The sequence below is a fragment of the Staurois parvus genome, unplaced genomic scaffold (genome assembly GCF_062004578.1).
Source record: "Staurois parvus isolate SC_StPar_1 unplaced genomic scaffold, SC_StPar_1.0 ptg000165l, whole genome shotgun sequence".
NCBI classification, from domain to species: Eukaryota; Metazoa; Chordata; class Amphibia; order Anura; family Ranidae; genus Staurois; species Staurois parvus.
Window position 1 is genome coordinate 215084 of NW_028317961.1, and position 15960 is coordinate 231043.

Sequence of the window (15960 nt, forward strand, 5' to 3'; positions counted from 1 at the left end):
TTGAACCTGTCCTGTTAAACCGCTGTATGGTCTTGGCCACCGTGCTGCAGCTCAGTTTCACAATCTTGGCAATCTTCTTACAGCCTAGGCCATCTTTATGTAGAGCAACAATGCTTTTATTCAGATCCTCAGAGAGTTCTTTGCCATGAGGTGCCATGCTGAATTTCCAGTGACCAGTATGAGAGAGTGATAACACCAAATTTAACAAACCTGCTCCCCATTCACACCTGAGATCTTGTAACACTAAGGAGTCACATGACACCGGGGAGGGAAAATGGCTAATTGGGCCCAATTTGGACATTTTCACTTAGGGGTGTACTCACTTTTGTTGCCAGCGGTTTAGACATTAACGGCTGTGCGTTGAGTTATTTTGAGGGGACAGCAAATTTACACTGTTATACAAGCTGTACACTCACTACTTTACATTGTAGCAAAGTGTAATTTCTTCAGTGTTGTCACATGAAAAGATAGAATAAAATATTCACAAAAATGTGAGGGGTGTACTCACTTCTGTGAGATACTGTATTTCTTTATTGCACTTACCCAAGTAACCCTGAACTTGAACTGCTATGGTACTAAACAGCACATATGTTTATCAATATTTAGGCCCACAAATGTGAACTCAGTCGGTTCTGGTGGTCTTTAAAGTGGAAGTGAAGCTGCTGGCCTCCAGAGGTGCCCTCTGTGTGCAGAAGAAAGCCAACAACAGCTGGGAAATCCATGGGAAGAAGAGTTATTATGGAGCATTGTTGGCTGCCTCTCTTACACACTGAAGCTGTCGCTGACAGCCGAGCCTGGGACCGAACTGGAGCAGAACAGCTACAGAATAGGCAAGTATAGCAATTTTTTTCCTTTACAGGGATAGATAGATTAGGCTTAGAATGTGGCTGAGAGTAAGTTTAGAGTTAGTTAGGTTTTGCCTTTACTTCCACTTTAAAGTTGAACTCCAAGATAAGCATTGTCTAACTACAAGAGGCATGTATACTCATACCTGAATTTTGGTGTGCTTTGTGTATTTCTTTTAGATCTGTGCAGTAATCCAGCATACTTTGCCTTTAAGCAGGAACTTCCTGGTAAAAAGACCAATCACTTGTGCCATCTCCTGCTTTGTGAAAGGTTATTGGTGTTGTATCTGGGCCCCCACTGTATTTTCTTGCAGACAGTCTGTAGTGAGTCGGTCTGCACAGTCCCTACCACAGCTCTAATTTTGCATCAAATATGTACAACCCCAGTGATGATGTCCCTGCTACTTTTACAAGGTAATACTTGTGTTTGCAAGTGTATTTGGCTATTGAGAATTATAATTTAAGTTGAGGTGTCTGTGCCCAAAGTTAAGCTTTAGAGTGTCAGAATTTTCAATATAGAGAAATCGAACAATATGAATTAGCTGCTCAAAAAATAAAAGCAAAATTGTCTCAGAACAAGACTTATCAATACACTGCGTCTATAGAAGAGGTTGGACACCACTGCACATTTACAAGACCTAAAATCTTCTAAACTTATGATTCTATAGCAAATTGTGTGTGTCATGTGTAGTAATGCTAAAAGCTTGCACAACAGAGAAAAATGGCTACTACACTAAACCGTGTCACTGATATAAAGAGAGAACAAGTGTCCTTGTTCAACATATTTATTAATTTATCCTGTTCAAGAAAGAAATTCCATCCTTCACCTTCACATTTTCTTATCACTATGGATAAAAACAGATGTTGGTTTAAAATCGAACAAATGCCTTTTGCATTTTAACCATTTGAACTCCACATTCCATTTAGAAAGAGTGAAAACTTCAAGTGGAGAGCTCACTGCAGCATCCATTGATCTCCTTTGCAATGAATGAACCCAGAAGCAACAAGTACTTCTTCAATCCCATGTTCAGTTTATTCATTCCTCGGCTACTGTGGCCAGGTAACCAACTAATCAAGCATGATCTGTGCTTGACTGACTGCAGCAGGGAGTCTAATACACCATTGATGACTCCATTAAGGAGAACCTTTTATTTACCCATATTATCACACAAGGGGCCTAATAGCCCCCTTGTGATAGCAATAAAGTTAAATGAAAAATAAACTATAAAAAAAGAGTGTTAAAAAAATAGTGGGGGGAATTAAAAGCACCCCTTTCACCGCAAGCAAACATGGTGTAGGGCTTGCATATGTATGTAAACAGCAATTACGCCACAAATGAATACTGCAAACGTCAGCGTGAGAGGAATGACTCTAGGGCTATAATTTATGGTCAACTTTAAAGGATAAGTTCACCTTTGGGAACAGGTTACATGTTCCACTCAGTTTAGGGTGGAACATGTAACATGTTCCTAATGTTGCCTTCGACCCCCCACATGATCCCTTCCCCCCCATTTTAAAAATAGTGCAGCCATGCAGGTTTAAGCCCACATGGCTGCGTCATTCATTCACAGTGTTTTGTGAATGAATGAAATATGAGTCCCGACAGCCTTAGCGGCTGTCGGCTTGTAGTTCTCAATGAACTACCATGGCGCTCTTCCTGTCAGTATATCTGCTTGCCCGTATATCCCTTACAGGCAAGCAGATATACTGACAGGTCTGCAGGAGACCTGCATGGCAGCAGTGATCTGCTGATCGCTGATGCACTGCTTTACAGGCTCCTGCAACAAAAAATAATAAATGCACATTTATTTACCTGCAAAAAAAATTTGCATTTATTAATTTTTGTCAAAAGGTGCACTTATCCTTTAAACTGAAAACCTGTAAGGGCTTTTCAAGTATCACCAATGGACAATTTTGGGTACTGCAGTTTTTTGGCATTTCAGAGATATGTGCAATTTTAAGGCTTGGCATGTTTTGTATCTATTTACTCTATGCAACCCCATCTTTTATATGTTACATCTTTTATATGTTACAAACATATTTATCTTTTATATGTTACAAACGTATTTAATATCATATTATTTGTATGCACTAAAATATATTTTAACAATTTTACCAAAAAATGTGTTTGACAGTTGCACAAAAATCAAGTGAAATACAAGTTGCAACTACTACCATTTTATTCTACAGGGCCTCTGTTTTTGAAATATGTACATATTTTTGGAGGGGGCGAGTAATTTTCTAGCAAACATTTTGACCCATCTGTAAATCTTGGAATACAGCACAGGACACAGAGCTGTAGTGATAACCACAGGTTACATGATTGCTACCTTCAGGTGACTGGACACTGACAAAGAACTTTGGAAGGGCCACCCCTAGACTTGTTTAGTAGAAGGTTGTTCAAGTATTGTATGACATGGATTCTTTGAGTCGGCAAAAGAGCAAGAAGCAAGGTAAGCGCTTTTGTAAACAATGCAGGAAGTGCTGGTCTCCTACAGCAAAATGAAGAAAGCGTTGGTGTGGAGGAAAGATGGGGATATGTAGATAGGCATCTTATATGTCTACTGATGTCAGAAACTCCTCTTGTCTGAGAGAAACAATAACAGATCTTGCCAATTGCTTCTAGATTTTTGGTACACAAAGAAATCTTTTCAGGGACTTTAAAAATAGGTTTGAGACTGTATGGGTTTAATTAAAAACCTTGCAACTTTTCCTCTAAAGCACTTGGAACAACCACCTCTCGTGACTGAATTTGTCACAAGGTGGCCAGTAAATCTTGTTTTTCAGCTAAAACTAAGTTTGGGAGTGTGGGCACAGATAGAAATTCTGTTTTGTATACATTTTAAATAACAGATTGGGCCCAGAGCTTTAGGATATTTTGGATACAGAATGGTGGAATGCCAACAGATGTTTGAGGAGTGGGAGAACCTCTTCACTGTGGGGAGGGCTTGCGATGATAGCAAGTTGTAAGCCTTGCTTTTTTAGTTGACTGGGATAAGCAAAAGGGCCCCTTTTGCTGAGTATAGTTAGTAGCCATGGGAGTAGGAGACTTTTTCTTATGGAATAGGAGCATCTTTCCTTCAGTGACATCCTTGATGAATTTATCAAGGGATTCCCCAAACAGGCATAAACCATCAGAAGGCATGCATAAAAGGTGCCTTTTACAAGCAGGTTCAGAAAAACCTGTGCATATACACAAAGGTCAAAAACATTCTAGAGGACTTGGCAAGTTGCATTCACTAGAGAATCCCCACAAAGCAAAAAGTTTAAGGGCATCAGATGCAATTGTTCCAAGAGAACAGGGTCATCAAAGACAGGCCTATTTATTGGCCTTGTCCAGTTAGCCTTATTTTGGCAAATAGTCATGATGGCAATAACCAGCTGGAAGGCTGGACCTCCAAGGACAAAGGACTACAAAAGATCTAATCAACAGAATCCTTAAAAGGAACATCCTCAATATGAACTAAAAAGTGTTTATTGAGAATTGAAATAGCAGGCTCTACTACTGGAACAGCCTATTTTTTCCCCTAAAATTCAAAGTACACATTTCAGCACAATGCTTGAGAGGATACACTTAATATACACATGGATAGGAGTCTTTTTTTAATTTTGCCAGCCTCTTTGTGACAACAAGGGCTTATTTGGGCTGTGGAGACTCAGGTGCTGCTAGGCAAAGATGTCATTGTGTCATCTACAGTGTCAATTGTGTCGTTCAGGGAATCTAAAGTGGTAAGCAACTAGTGAGAAGCCATAGTCTGTTTCTCTTAAAATGCAGGGGTGGAAAAATCCTTACCAGCTTCTGCTACAAAATCTGCACCCCCTTTAGTTTCCTGAATTTTGTCTTCATACAGAAAAGGAGGCTCCATATTGGATTACTAAACAGAGTCAGGGAAGAGAGGAAAAGTGTAGTGCTTTTGCCCACTGTAAAACAAAAGTTCTACGAGTTTGAAATGTTTTCCAAAGAATTCAGACACAGTGGCAGAATAATCTGTTTATGTCAGATAGGCCACATTCTGTGCACATGAGTGGGAGCTAGAATCATAGTATGGTAGCATTGCCATAACATGACATTTCTTTGAGACAAGGGAACAGCTAACACCCTATGCTGTGCTTTGTGTTTCCTGTAGGCCATCAGCAGAATGTTTATTTGGCCATTTTTTGCCAGTTCCCTTGCGCCTGTTATTCTTCATTCCTAAAGTGAAGAGATGCTCTGTGGGTTATTAACAGAATGGATGCGAAGGAATGAGGTTTTGCATGTCCGGAATAAAGAAGCAGCTATAATCCAGTTGCTATCTAAGTTCCTTGGCAAAGCTTTTAAAATATTTGATTTTTTTCTATACTTTTACCTGCAATTTAAGTTGGTGACAGGGTCGCTAACACTAAAGACTTACCATCTTCATCTGTTTGGATAATGGTCTCCTCACTTTCCTTCCTTCCCTCTGGATTGGTTAAAATCATTTTCAGGCTAACATTTGTGTAAGGTGGGAGATGTTCCACTACATGCTGGGGAGCTTTGGGGTCCATATCTAGACAGTCAGCCTTGTTCATGCCGTGGCCCCGGTAGTAGTGATAGCAAATGGTAACATTGAAGGTATGGCAGCGAGTGATATTGTAGCCCAGAGACTCCCAATCGACAGCAATACGTCTGGACTGTATCTCAGCAATCTTCAGAGTTTTCGGTGTCCTCATAGGCTCTGGATAAACAGAAGAGAGTACATAATGTAAGCAATATACCAGGAAAACAGAGGGTTTTCAGTTAATTTCACCCTATCTTGTTATACCATCAAAACAATACATTTATCAATCATATTTCAATAATATGACATTTTCTGCCCATGCCTTCTCCACATCCATTCAACAGCCACAAAGCCATGCCTATTATTCTTTCCTATTCTAATCTGAGACTTACACAGCTTCTGTAAATATCTCACGTTCTGTATATAAAGGTTTACTTATTATGAATCGTGTACGAGTTGAAGTAGTCAGCTTTTGTTGCCATCTGCATTGTCAGTGCAATAAATACAGTGTGGATAAAAAGCTCTTATACAAAGGATAGCAAAGCTGTTAGGCAATATATAACTATATAATACCCAAACAGGACACTGCTTTACTGTTGGTAATGGCCAAGGCAAAAGATCATGCCTGGCAATATATAATTTATGTAACCAATCTTTGCCTAAAATCAGTTTTCGATGGCCTGGCCTTTAAGTGCTAGATACTGCATACAGTATATGGAGAAGTATTTTTCTATATATGCCAGATCTTGTTAAAAAATATGCATTAAATTGAATTTAAAACCTAAGGACTCACTGCACCTGTCTGCTTTGGGGCGTTGCATTAAGGCAGCCCATGCACTTTAATTGGACACACCAGAGCAGACTTGTAAAAGCACTTGCAATAATTTTTCCAATGCATTGCACCCCAACACTGTGTTGCAGGTAAACAAAGGTGCATTGAGGACCTAACTCCCCTAATGTCTGTTACAGCAACGTAATGGAATGAATGGGCCTATCTGGATGACCTTTTGTTTGCCTGTGTACTGTGTATCATAAATAACTGGCATTTAATAAAAGCCCAAAAAACCTTAGTTGCATTTCAGTGCTGCTGATCACATGCAGCTTCTTTTCATCTACAATCATGCAGTCCAGAAAAGGTTGCATTACTCAGGATGGGTTTCCTGATGGGACAACAGTGGGTCAGGTATACCGTGCACTAATAGAGCCACTTGGGGCCTTTATCAGAAGCCCATAAGACAGGGTGACAATGCAAGAGCACAAATAGGATACAAGGACAGAGCATTGTCAACCTATAAAAGGAGGTGAGAGATTTAAAGTATTAAATTTACTCTTGAAATGAAATTAACATGTTAAAGTTTATACAAGATTTAATTGTTTTGGTTTACTTGGACCATAAATCTTAAATGTGTAACAAATCAAATGGCCTAGTATTAATCGAATCACAAGCACAGAAAAGATAACAAGTGGAGAGAATTCTAAGACAGGAGAAAAAGCGAGAGAGAAGGCAAAGCCTCTTGCAGGTGAAGAACAATCATTCACAGCTGCAGCCCTGACAAGATGCCCCCTAAAGGTAGAACACCATAGCTGTTCTGTTTCATCCCCTGCCGTTCTGAGATCTTCCCTGTGGGTTTTTAATCAATGTTTAAGACTCAAAGACATTAAAGAGGAAATGTTAATTAATAGCATGATCCATTTTAAAAGTGCTTGGAGCAGATGCATAGGGATACAATGAGAAGACCAGGCAGCTGTCGCTTTTAATTTTTTTTTTCCTTCTTGGGAAGTAAATTAGCCAATATATCATACTAGGAGAGCATCAATATCCCCTGGATTGTGATGAATCCACTTGCATTTTGATGCAATCTGCTAAATGAACTAATTGCTCAGTTAAAACAGCAGTCTAAGGGATGACGCACATTTTAATTGCCATTTACTGGTGTTCAAAGTCAGTATTACTGCTGGATAAAGAACGCTTATATGAAAGCCTCCAGATTCAGGTGTGTATAGGAATAAATGACAACAACAAACACTAACAATGGATAAGTAATCCACGTGTATATTTTAAAAAATGATACAAATGTAAAAAGGATTTCTCACACCCTCTCATTACATTAGCAGTTTCCTCTGGTGCAGAGATCTTGGCAGGAGTACAGGATGAGTATGTAAAAAACCCTTCTGTGTGCAGCTTCCCCCCAATACCTACCTGAGCCTATTTGTGATCCACTGATGTGCATGAGAGCCTCGTTTCTCTGGGGACTCTCCCTCATTGGCTAAGAGAGCAGTGGGAGCAATTGGCTCCTGCTGCTGTCAATCACAGCCAGTGAGCCAATGAGGAGAGTCAGGGGACGGGGCCGAGCTGCGGCTGTGTGTGTGAATGGACACGCAGAGCAGCGGCTCAGGAGAGAGCCTGCTTGGGTAACCCCATAGTTCTTGGGGCACTAGGCAGGAAGGAGGGGTCAGCAGCGCTAGCAGGGGACCTGAGAAAAGGAGGATCAGGGCTGCTCTGTGCAAAACAACTACATAGAGCAGGTAAGTATGACATGTTTGTCATTTAAAAAAAAAGTGCCTTTAATATCACTTTAAAGTAAATGTTAATATAGGTCAATGCAACACAATGTTTATTTTGGCAAGATCACACAATGATAGGATTCCAGTCAACACTTGCAGATCACGGATCTTCTCAAAAATCTAATGACCAATGAAGTATTGACTCATGGCATAAAACTTGCATGTTGACATGCATGATAGCAGAAATAATTGTCATATGCATGTGTTTCTTGAGAGGAGCTGGATGACTTATAACACTACTGCTTTAAAGCGGACCTTGCGGTAAAAATGCAAGGCCCACTTAATATATTAGGGCTCCACCCCAGCCACAAAAAAGCAGCTTGACAGCTTAATATGTAGTAAAAAGCCAAATTATTGGAATATGACATTCTCCTTCTAACAAGATCAAAATCTCCCAAAAACACAATCGTACACTGTGCTCCAGTGTCTGCTTGTGAAATTTCGAGCACTCTGCAATCTCTTGGAAATTGACAGATGCAGCAAGATATCCCCCCTTGCAGTATTGAAATTGGGAGAAGGGGGAAGTAGAATACCTCACATGAATGACTGGAACAGAAGACCAAATATTTTGTGCAGCCAATTGTGATCTTGTGGGCCACATTTCAGACCCCTTATATCTTGCAATGTAATAGGCGGAACTTGCAGTTTAACACATGGTCAGCCTTAATGCGATACTTTACTTCTTACTAAAAGGAATATTGATAAAGCAGTAAATGTGACATTCGGTGCAGATGTAGCTTCCAGGTATATGCGTTTTGAGATGATATTGAAGATAACATCCCTAGATAAAAAAAACGGGGTTTTAAAGGCACCATACCACAAAAATATATATAATAAATGCAACTTTATTAATAAAATTCAATCCACTGTTGTGGTAATGAAAAATAGAACACATGGTGCATTGTTTTTAAAATGCTTGTAAGATTGGTAACAGGCACAATAGATACACATTGGTGCAAAAATGATGAGCCTATTGGTGGAGCAATACAATGGAGAGCTAACCATGATAGATGAGGAAATTGATAGCATTTATACTCAAGGGAATGATTTATTATCTCATGTACGCTTTAAAAAGAAAGATATGGAGTTGAAAGCCCATATAGAAAAATGTAACACTAATTTAAATGGATAAGGAAACCAAAATATTTATGGATAGGATGGTCTTCAAAAATAAAAAAGCCTACAGATGGCAAGGAACCAATAAACAATACATTAAAAGATCAGAAGGGAGCATGTGGTTGAAGTTGAGGATGGGGTCGTTTCTGATTCTTCTTCACATCCTTCCACTTCTTCTCAGCAACAATTTCACAAAAAAACATAAGAATGGAGAGGGATTTAGTCCAAACATGGGGGGCACTTTCAAACAATTAAGATCAAATATACAGCTTAATTCATCCATTTTGGATGCACATAATCCAATGGACACACAATCAAATTTTGCAGTCTGGACAACCTTAACACTCCACATGAGTCCAACCTTATAGTCTCACAAGGAAATAACCACACCACGATCAACACCACATGGTGTGGTCCTTTAAACATACCATGTGAGAACCTATGTGACAACACTAATACATTTAGACTCAAGCATCCTTTTTTTAGTAAATCCCATGGGAGGAAAAAAAACAAAAAACTATACAAACAAATCTGGACCACTATGTGACACGAGCACGAACTGAAAGTACACCTTAGAGGTAATTAATGTATCTCCTACAGTCCTTTCTTTAGAAGAAATTGAAGTACTATCCCTGGTCCTTTGTTTTTTGTCCAGAAAAGGATTTTGATCCATTTGAAGCAGTTAAGCACATTCACTTATTTGCGAGACAGTTGCTGTTGAGGGTTTTACAAGAAAAAAAACTTAACTTGTAAGAACGGTTTATCCAATTTGGATTTTTCCCAATTATAAAAACGGGATTTTAAGGCCCTGAAAGAACTTATTGAGTTATTGGAGGAAAGCGACAATATGGGTTATATTGATGAAATTGATAAATGGGACTTGGATGAATTATTAGCCGTGAACGATAACTCTCCGGTTTCAATCCAATTCCTGCTTCAAAAAACTTTCAAACCAAAATCCAAAACCTTTCCTTCATTAACTCTCAATGGCAACATCTTTGCTTTTGTGCAGCAAATGATTAAAGAAATTATTGCCCTACCTACTTTGGGTACATCTGGACAAAACTTGACCAAATCCTATGAATTAGCTTTGGAAAAGTTAAGAAAAAAAAAAAGGACTTGGTGATCAAACCCTCAGAGAAGGGTGGTAATGTTGTAGTAATGTCTTGTGATCAATATAGTTCCATGTGCCAGCAGATTTTAAAAAATACAAAATGGTATAATAAGGTCTCCCAACATCAAGTAAAAAAGACCAAATTAACCTAATATAAGATCATTAATGATGCCTTGCAAGATAATATCATTCCCAAGAGTACTTAGGAATTTCTGAACACTGAATGGCCATGCCTCCCAGCCTTTTATGCTCTTCCAAAAGTGAATAAAAACTTAAACTCCCAGGTAGACCCATTATCTCTGGATATGGAGGTCTCATGGAAAATGCAAGTACCTTGGTGGAAATGCATTTGAGACCACATGACATTAGTTTACCATCATACACTAAGGACACGATTCATTGTTACAAATAATTTAAGACATGCAGGTCCCCGCCAATACTCTATTAGTGGTCCTGGATGTAAAGGCTTTATATACAGTAGTAGTATACCACACAGTAAGGGCCTGGATATTATTAATAGTTTTCTACAAGAAAGAAGCAGGGACCAGACTGAATTCAATGTATTTGTTATTGAAATTTTTCAATATATTTTGACTAAACAATTACTTCACTTTTGGCGGTACCCACTTCCTCCAGGTGTCGGGCGTAGCTATGGGGACATGCTGTGCCCCATCCTACGTCAATTTGTACCGGCGGGGGGGGGGGGGGGGGGACACGTCAAGTGTTTGGGGATGAGTCTCTCTCAATGTACCTGTGCCATATTCTTTCCTGGCACAGGTACACTAATGATACACATCCTCTGGGATGGCACTAAAGAGCTGCTGGATACGTTCATTACATGTTTGGGTGTTAATGACTTCAATCTGTCTTTTACGATGACATGTGACCCTGAACGCATTTCCTTCTTAGATGTGGAGATTTACACTTTAAGATCTACTCTATATCATAAGGCCACAGCTGGCAATACTATTCTAAGGGCCAACAGTGGTCACCCATGCAATTTAATCAAGTCTATACCATATAGCCAGTATGTATGTCGAAATTGTTTCAATCAAGCAGATTTTAAATGAGAGGCAGATGCATTAAGAATCAGATTATTAGCTTGTGGATATTCAAATAAAATGTTGAAAAAAAGCATATTGTCGAGTAAACCAACAGTCACGTACGGATCTGATTTTTCAGACCCCACAATATAGCTCTAATACAGTAAAAACTACTAGATTAATTATGCGTTCTAACAACAAATCCACCACATTGTAAACAAATAGTGGTATTTATTAAAAGCTGATCCAGTTGTGGCTACATGTGTGATGGATAAAGCCGAGATTACGTATCATAGGAATAGATCAATCAGAGATACTTTGGTAAATAGTAATTTTAATAGATCAGGAAGGACGAACTGATGATGCCATAGGGGAACCTTTGTTTGTGGTGGTTGTGTATACTGCTAATACATCTCCCAAGGCAGAAAACATATTTTGTCAAATGGCGAGATGCATTAAGCAAGACACTATGTCAAGTGCCAAATGGCAGGTGTTTATATGATGACGTAGGTGTGATAGCTTCTATATTGGCAAAACCAAACGCACGTTTTGGAAAATAATCTATGATCATGTCTTAGCCATCCAAACGGGAGACATTTCATCCCCCATTGGTAGACATGGGACTTGGTATCATTCTAAAAATCCACAGTGTGTAAAGTTTTTTGCTCTTGAAAGAGTGCATTTGGACCCTAAAGATGGTGATTGGGACCGCTGTATCCTATAAAAAGAGGCAAGATGGATACACAATTTGGCGACGACACCGCCTCCGGCCTTGAATGACTCATTAAGTTTCAAACACTTTTTGCCCTGATATTCAGCCACCCTATATGTATTAATGTTATCTTTATATATATATATATATATATATATATATATATATATCTTGAGTATTGTTATATAATTTATGTATATGCTTATTTGTAATGTATTCTATATGTATAATTTTTTTTTGTATATTTTTGTATGCATTTGTTGGAAAACTATTTTGTATTGTATTATTTTTGATGTATTATGATTTTGAATATGTAATATCTATGTAGAATGTATATGGTTTTGGTTATTTTAATAATGTATTGTTTAGGTTTGATAATGACTCCGAGGAAGACACCTGGAATCATGAGCATATATCCGTATAATAATGCCCTTTTTGGTGTACATGTGGATGTTGGACTGGTTCATGTGTGCGTTTTGGCTTGGCGGCTTATCTGTTTTCTCTCTGGTGTATCCCCGTGTTAGCTGAGTGATGCTTTGATCTCCAATGTCTTCACATATTGACTTCTCAAAAATGTCCGTTATGTGACATCTGGCGTCATGACGAGCCGGCTGGTGACGCCAGGCGTCGTGACATGTATTAACGTCGATGACAATGTTGCACATGTGTCGTAGGGTGTGGACGCCAATAATTTGGCAGTTTAGTCTGCTATGTAAGGCATATACAATGGAGATTATACCTCTCTGACTGCGTTGTTGGGCTGGATTGGCAGCATTGTTTCTACTGTGTTTCCAGAACAGTTTGGGAGAACATTACCGCTATATAGGGATCGTTTTTTCTCTTCCCAGAGGGACTTTGATTGTTGGGAGCTGCCTAACCAACTAAAAAAGCACTCTGCCTGACTTGGTATGAATCCAATTAATAATTATTTATGGATCTATTTAGTAGGTCTTCCCTTTTTCTCCCTTTTTTTTGTTGAGAGTAGAATTGCAGTACATTTTGTAATAGTTAATTTAAGGTCCCAACAGGGATATAGTAGACATTTAGTCTTGTTTAAATTGTAGTTCCCGGTTTTTAGGGTCTTTATATATAACTAATGTGGGGAGAAGGGGTATAGTTTGTAGTTACGTGGGACACTTTAAACATTTGATATCAATGATTTTACAGTCTTCTGCTGTGGACTGATAGTCTGTGTTCAACTGGCAAACGTCTACATTTTCTAAGTGAGAGATCCTTCCTGTCAGTGTCTGGATTGTATGCTTGTGTTTCTCTTCCATTGGCCTCCTGCAAACCCTTTGATGTCATTTTGGGTAAATGTTAATGGAGCATGTTATATACATTGTCATGACCTCAATATGATGTTTATTTAAAATTTTTGGTTAATTTTGTATAATTTCAGTTTTTACACTTTTTCTCCCTGAAGAAGCGGGCTATGTCCCGCGAAACGCATTGGAGAACAAAAGCCAAATATCTACCTGCAATAACTATGCCAGCTATGGAGAACAACAGTAAAGCATTCTCATGAACCAATTATGCTAGTTATGTCAGTTATGATATCCAGGCTATTTGAACCTTATTTTTGCACCAGTGTGTATCTGTTGTGCCTGTTCCCAATCTTACAAGCATTTTAAAAACAATGCATTATGTGTTCTATTTTTCATTACCACAAGGGTGGATTGAATTGTATTAATAAAGCTGTATTTACTGTATAGTTAGTGATTATATTTTTGTGGTATGGTGCCTTTAAAACCCCATTAGTTTATCTAGGGATGTTATCTTCAGAATTATTAAGGGGTGTGGCACCAATAAATCCCATTAGCAAGGGGGGATGATCTCATTTTGGATCTCCATGTCCCACCTTCTCCTTATCAGTGTTTTGAGGAAACTCTGTCATCAGACCATAAATAAAAAAATAAAATGATTACATGCATTTTACCAAATTTTATGCATAATATCTAACTGTAAAAGTCTTTCTTGTGAAGACATCCAAAAGGCCCAAGACTGCTGCTGGCCACCTTGAGTGAGATGTCAGCAACCACAGCAGACTCAGAGCTGTCACTTAATGACACACTCTAATATTCCCCTTAGCAGCTACAAAAAAGTTTATCTGGAGAGGTTGCATCAACACAGACAGAAATTTGATGAAATTAGACACTACCATAAGAAGGGAGGGCTATAAAAATCATGGAGTAAGGGGCTGAGCGAATGAATTAAAGTGGTTGTAAACCCTTACCTATACCCAGTGAAATGACTGGCCTCACGTGATACACAGAGGTGAAACAAATCGCCCTACATAAGTTGTACCTGTTTATTTGTAGCCATTTGTCCTGTACATCTTTGTGAAATTCAGATATGAAAAGGACTTTTCACATACTCACAAAGCAGGGGGGTGGAGAGCTACAATTACACACTGTACAAAAGCTCTGAGAGCTGATTGGAGGGAAGGGACACACCCCCTTTGCACAGCACAGGAACAGAGCTGAGGCTGTCAATCAGCTAGAAATCCCTCCCCTGTCACCTTTTTCTCTTGGTGTCAGGAAAACTTATCAGAAGTGATTCATGCTGATAACAGAGGAATGAGACCGCAGAGAGAAATGCTGCTTACTGCTTTGGAGAGAGCCAAGTAGACACTACAGCAATAAGTGCTTTGTTATGATTTCATGTCTGTATTTTACAACCACTTTAACTCTCCTGGCATTATCAAATTATTTAGCAAGTTTAAAGGCATGCTGCAAGTGAATAGATAAGTTTGGAAAAGAAAAATACTATAAATAAGAATTGGAATTATTTTTGTGCTTTACCTGCATTTTCTTTAAATTGATAGGTTTGGCAAATAATACATTGCATAATATACCACTGCTGTACAAACATGGCCTTAAGCGTGCAGTATAAAATTGCCAAGGCAAAAAATTAAAAGTTCAGCTGAAGAGTTAAATACAGAAGTATCTTGATCTCAGTTAACCAAATTTAACAGAATTTAATGAAATATGCATGCATATCATCTCCTAACTTTGTGACACTTTTTTCCTCTCTGTCTATTTTTGCCACTAAAGTTCAATTAGCTGATGCAATGGGTGTCTAGTCAGCTGGAAAACACCAGTAGAACAAGACATATTCCCAAGGCTGCCATCAATCTCTTTTTCTCCCTAGTGGCATTATCACTGAGGCAAGAATAATTTTCCCAATCTAGCATAATTAAATTATTACACAACAGAAATCAACGGCCATGACCATGGGTATCAGACTTTAAAATGGCACAGAGCCAGCCTATTTCTATGGGTCATGCATGACTTTCTATTTACATAAGAAGAGAAAATTTGACAATGAGAATATATCCTTTAAATCTGCAGATTAAAAAAAGGCTGTGTACTATATAAAATTGTAAAACATGCATATCATCAAAATAAATGCAACACATATTGCATTGATTTTCTAAGGGGGATAATCTGTAAACAATTACTTAATATAATACATTAACATGTTTATCCACTTTCCCAATGGGAAGGGCAGCACAGTGGCTATATGGTTAGCACTTCCGGCTGGCAGTACTAGGGTCGTTGGTTCGAATCCCAACCACGGCATCACCTGCCTGGAGTTTGTATGTTCTCCCTGTGTGGGTTTCCTCCGGGAACTCCGGTTTCCTCCCACACTCCAAAGACATGCTGGTAGGTTAATTGGATCCTGTCTAAATTGCCCTAATATGTGTATTTATGAATGTAAGTTAGCGACCTTAGATTGTATGCCCCTTGAGGGTTAGGGACTGATGTGAATGTACAATATAGATGTGTAAAGCGCTGTGTAAAATTAACGGCGCTATATAAGTACCTGAAATAAATACATTTAGAATGTAAGATGTACATAGAAGTGGCATATCATTTCTTCATGGGACTATCATAGTCCACACTAGGCTACAATTTCTTGGTGATAAAAACACACCCATCTCATCTCCAACTCTACCCAGATTTATTTCACTTGTCCCAAACTATCAAACATAGCTGAAGTATTTCAGGTGGGTTCAGGAGTATCCCCGACAATGATGTTCATTAAA

At 38.7% G+C, this 15960-nt stretch overlaps 1 protein-coding gene across 12 annotated transcripts in view; it reads right to left on the minus strand.

Annotated features, from left to right (window-relative positions):
- Positions 1–15960, minus strand: part of LOC149462829 (receptor-type tyrosine-protein phosphatase kappa) — a 571684-nt gene that overhangs the window by 172364 nt on the left and 383360 nt on the right. For all 12 annotated transcript variants that reach the window (XM_089676124.1, XM_089676123.1, XM_089676120.1 and 9 more), the window contains exon 8: positions 5237–5539. In XM_089676124.1, the coding sequence (XP_089532250.1) occupies positions 5237–5539 (303 nt within the window). The remainder of the gene's footprint in view (positions 1–5236; positions 5540–15960) is intronic.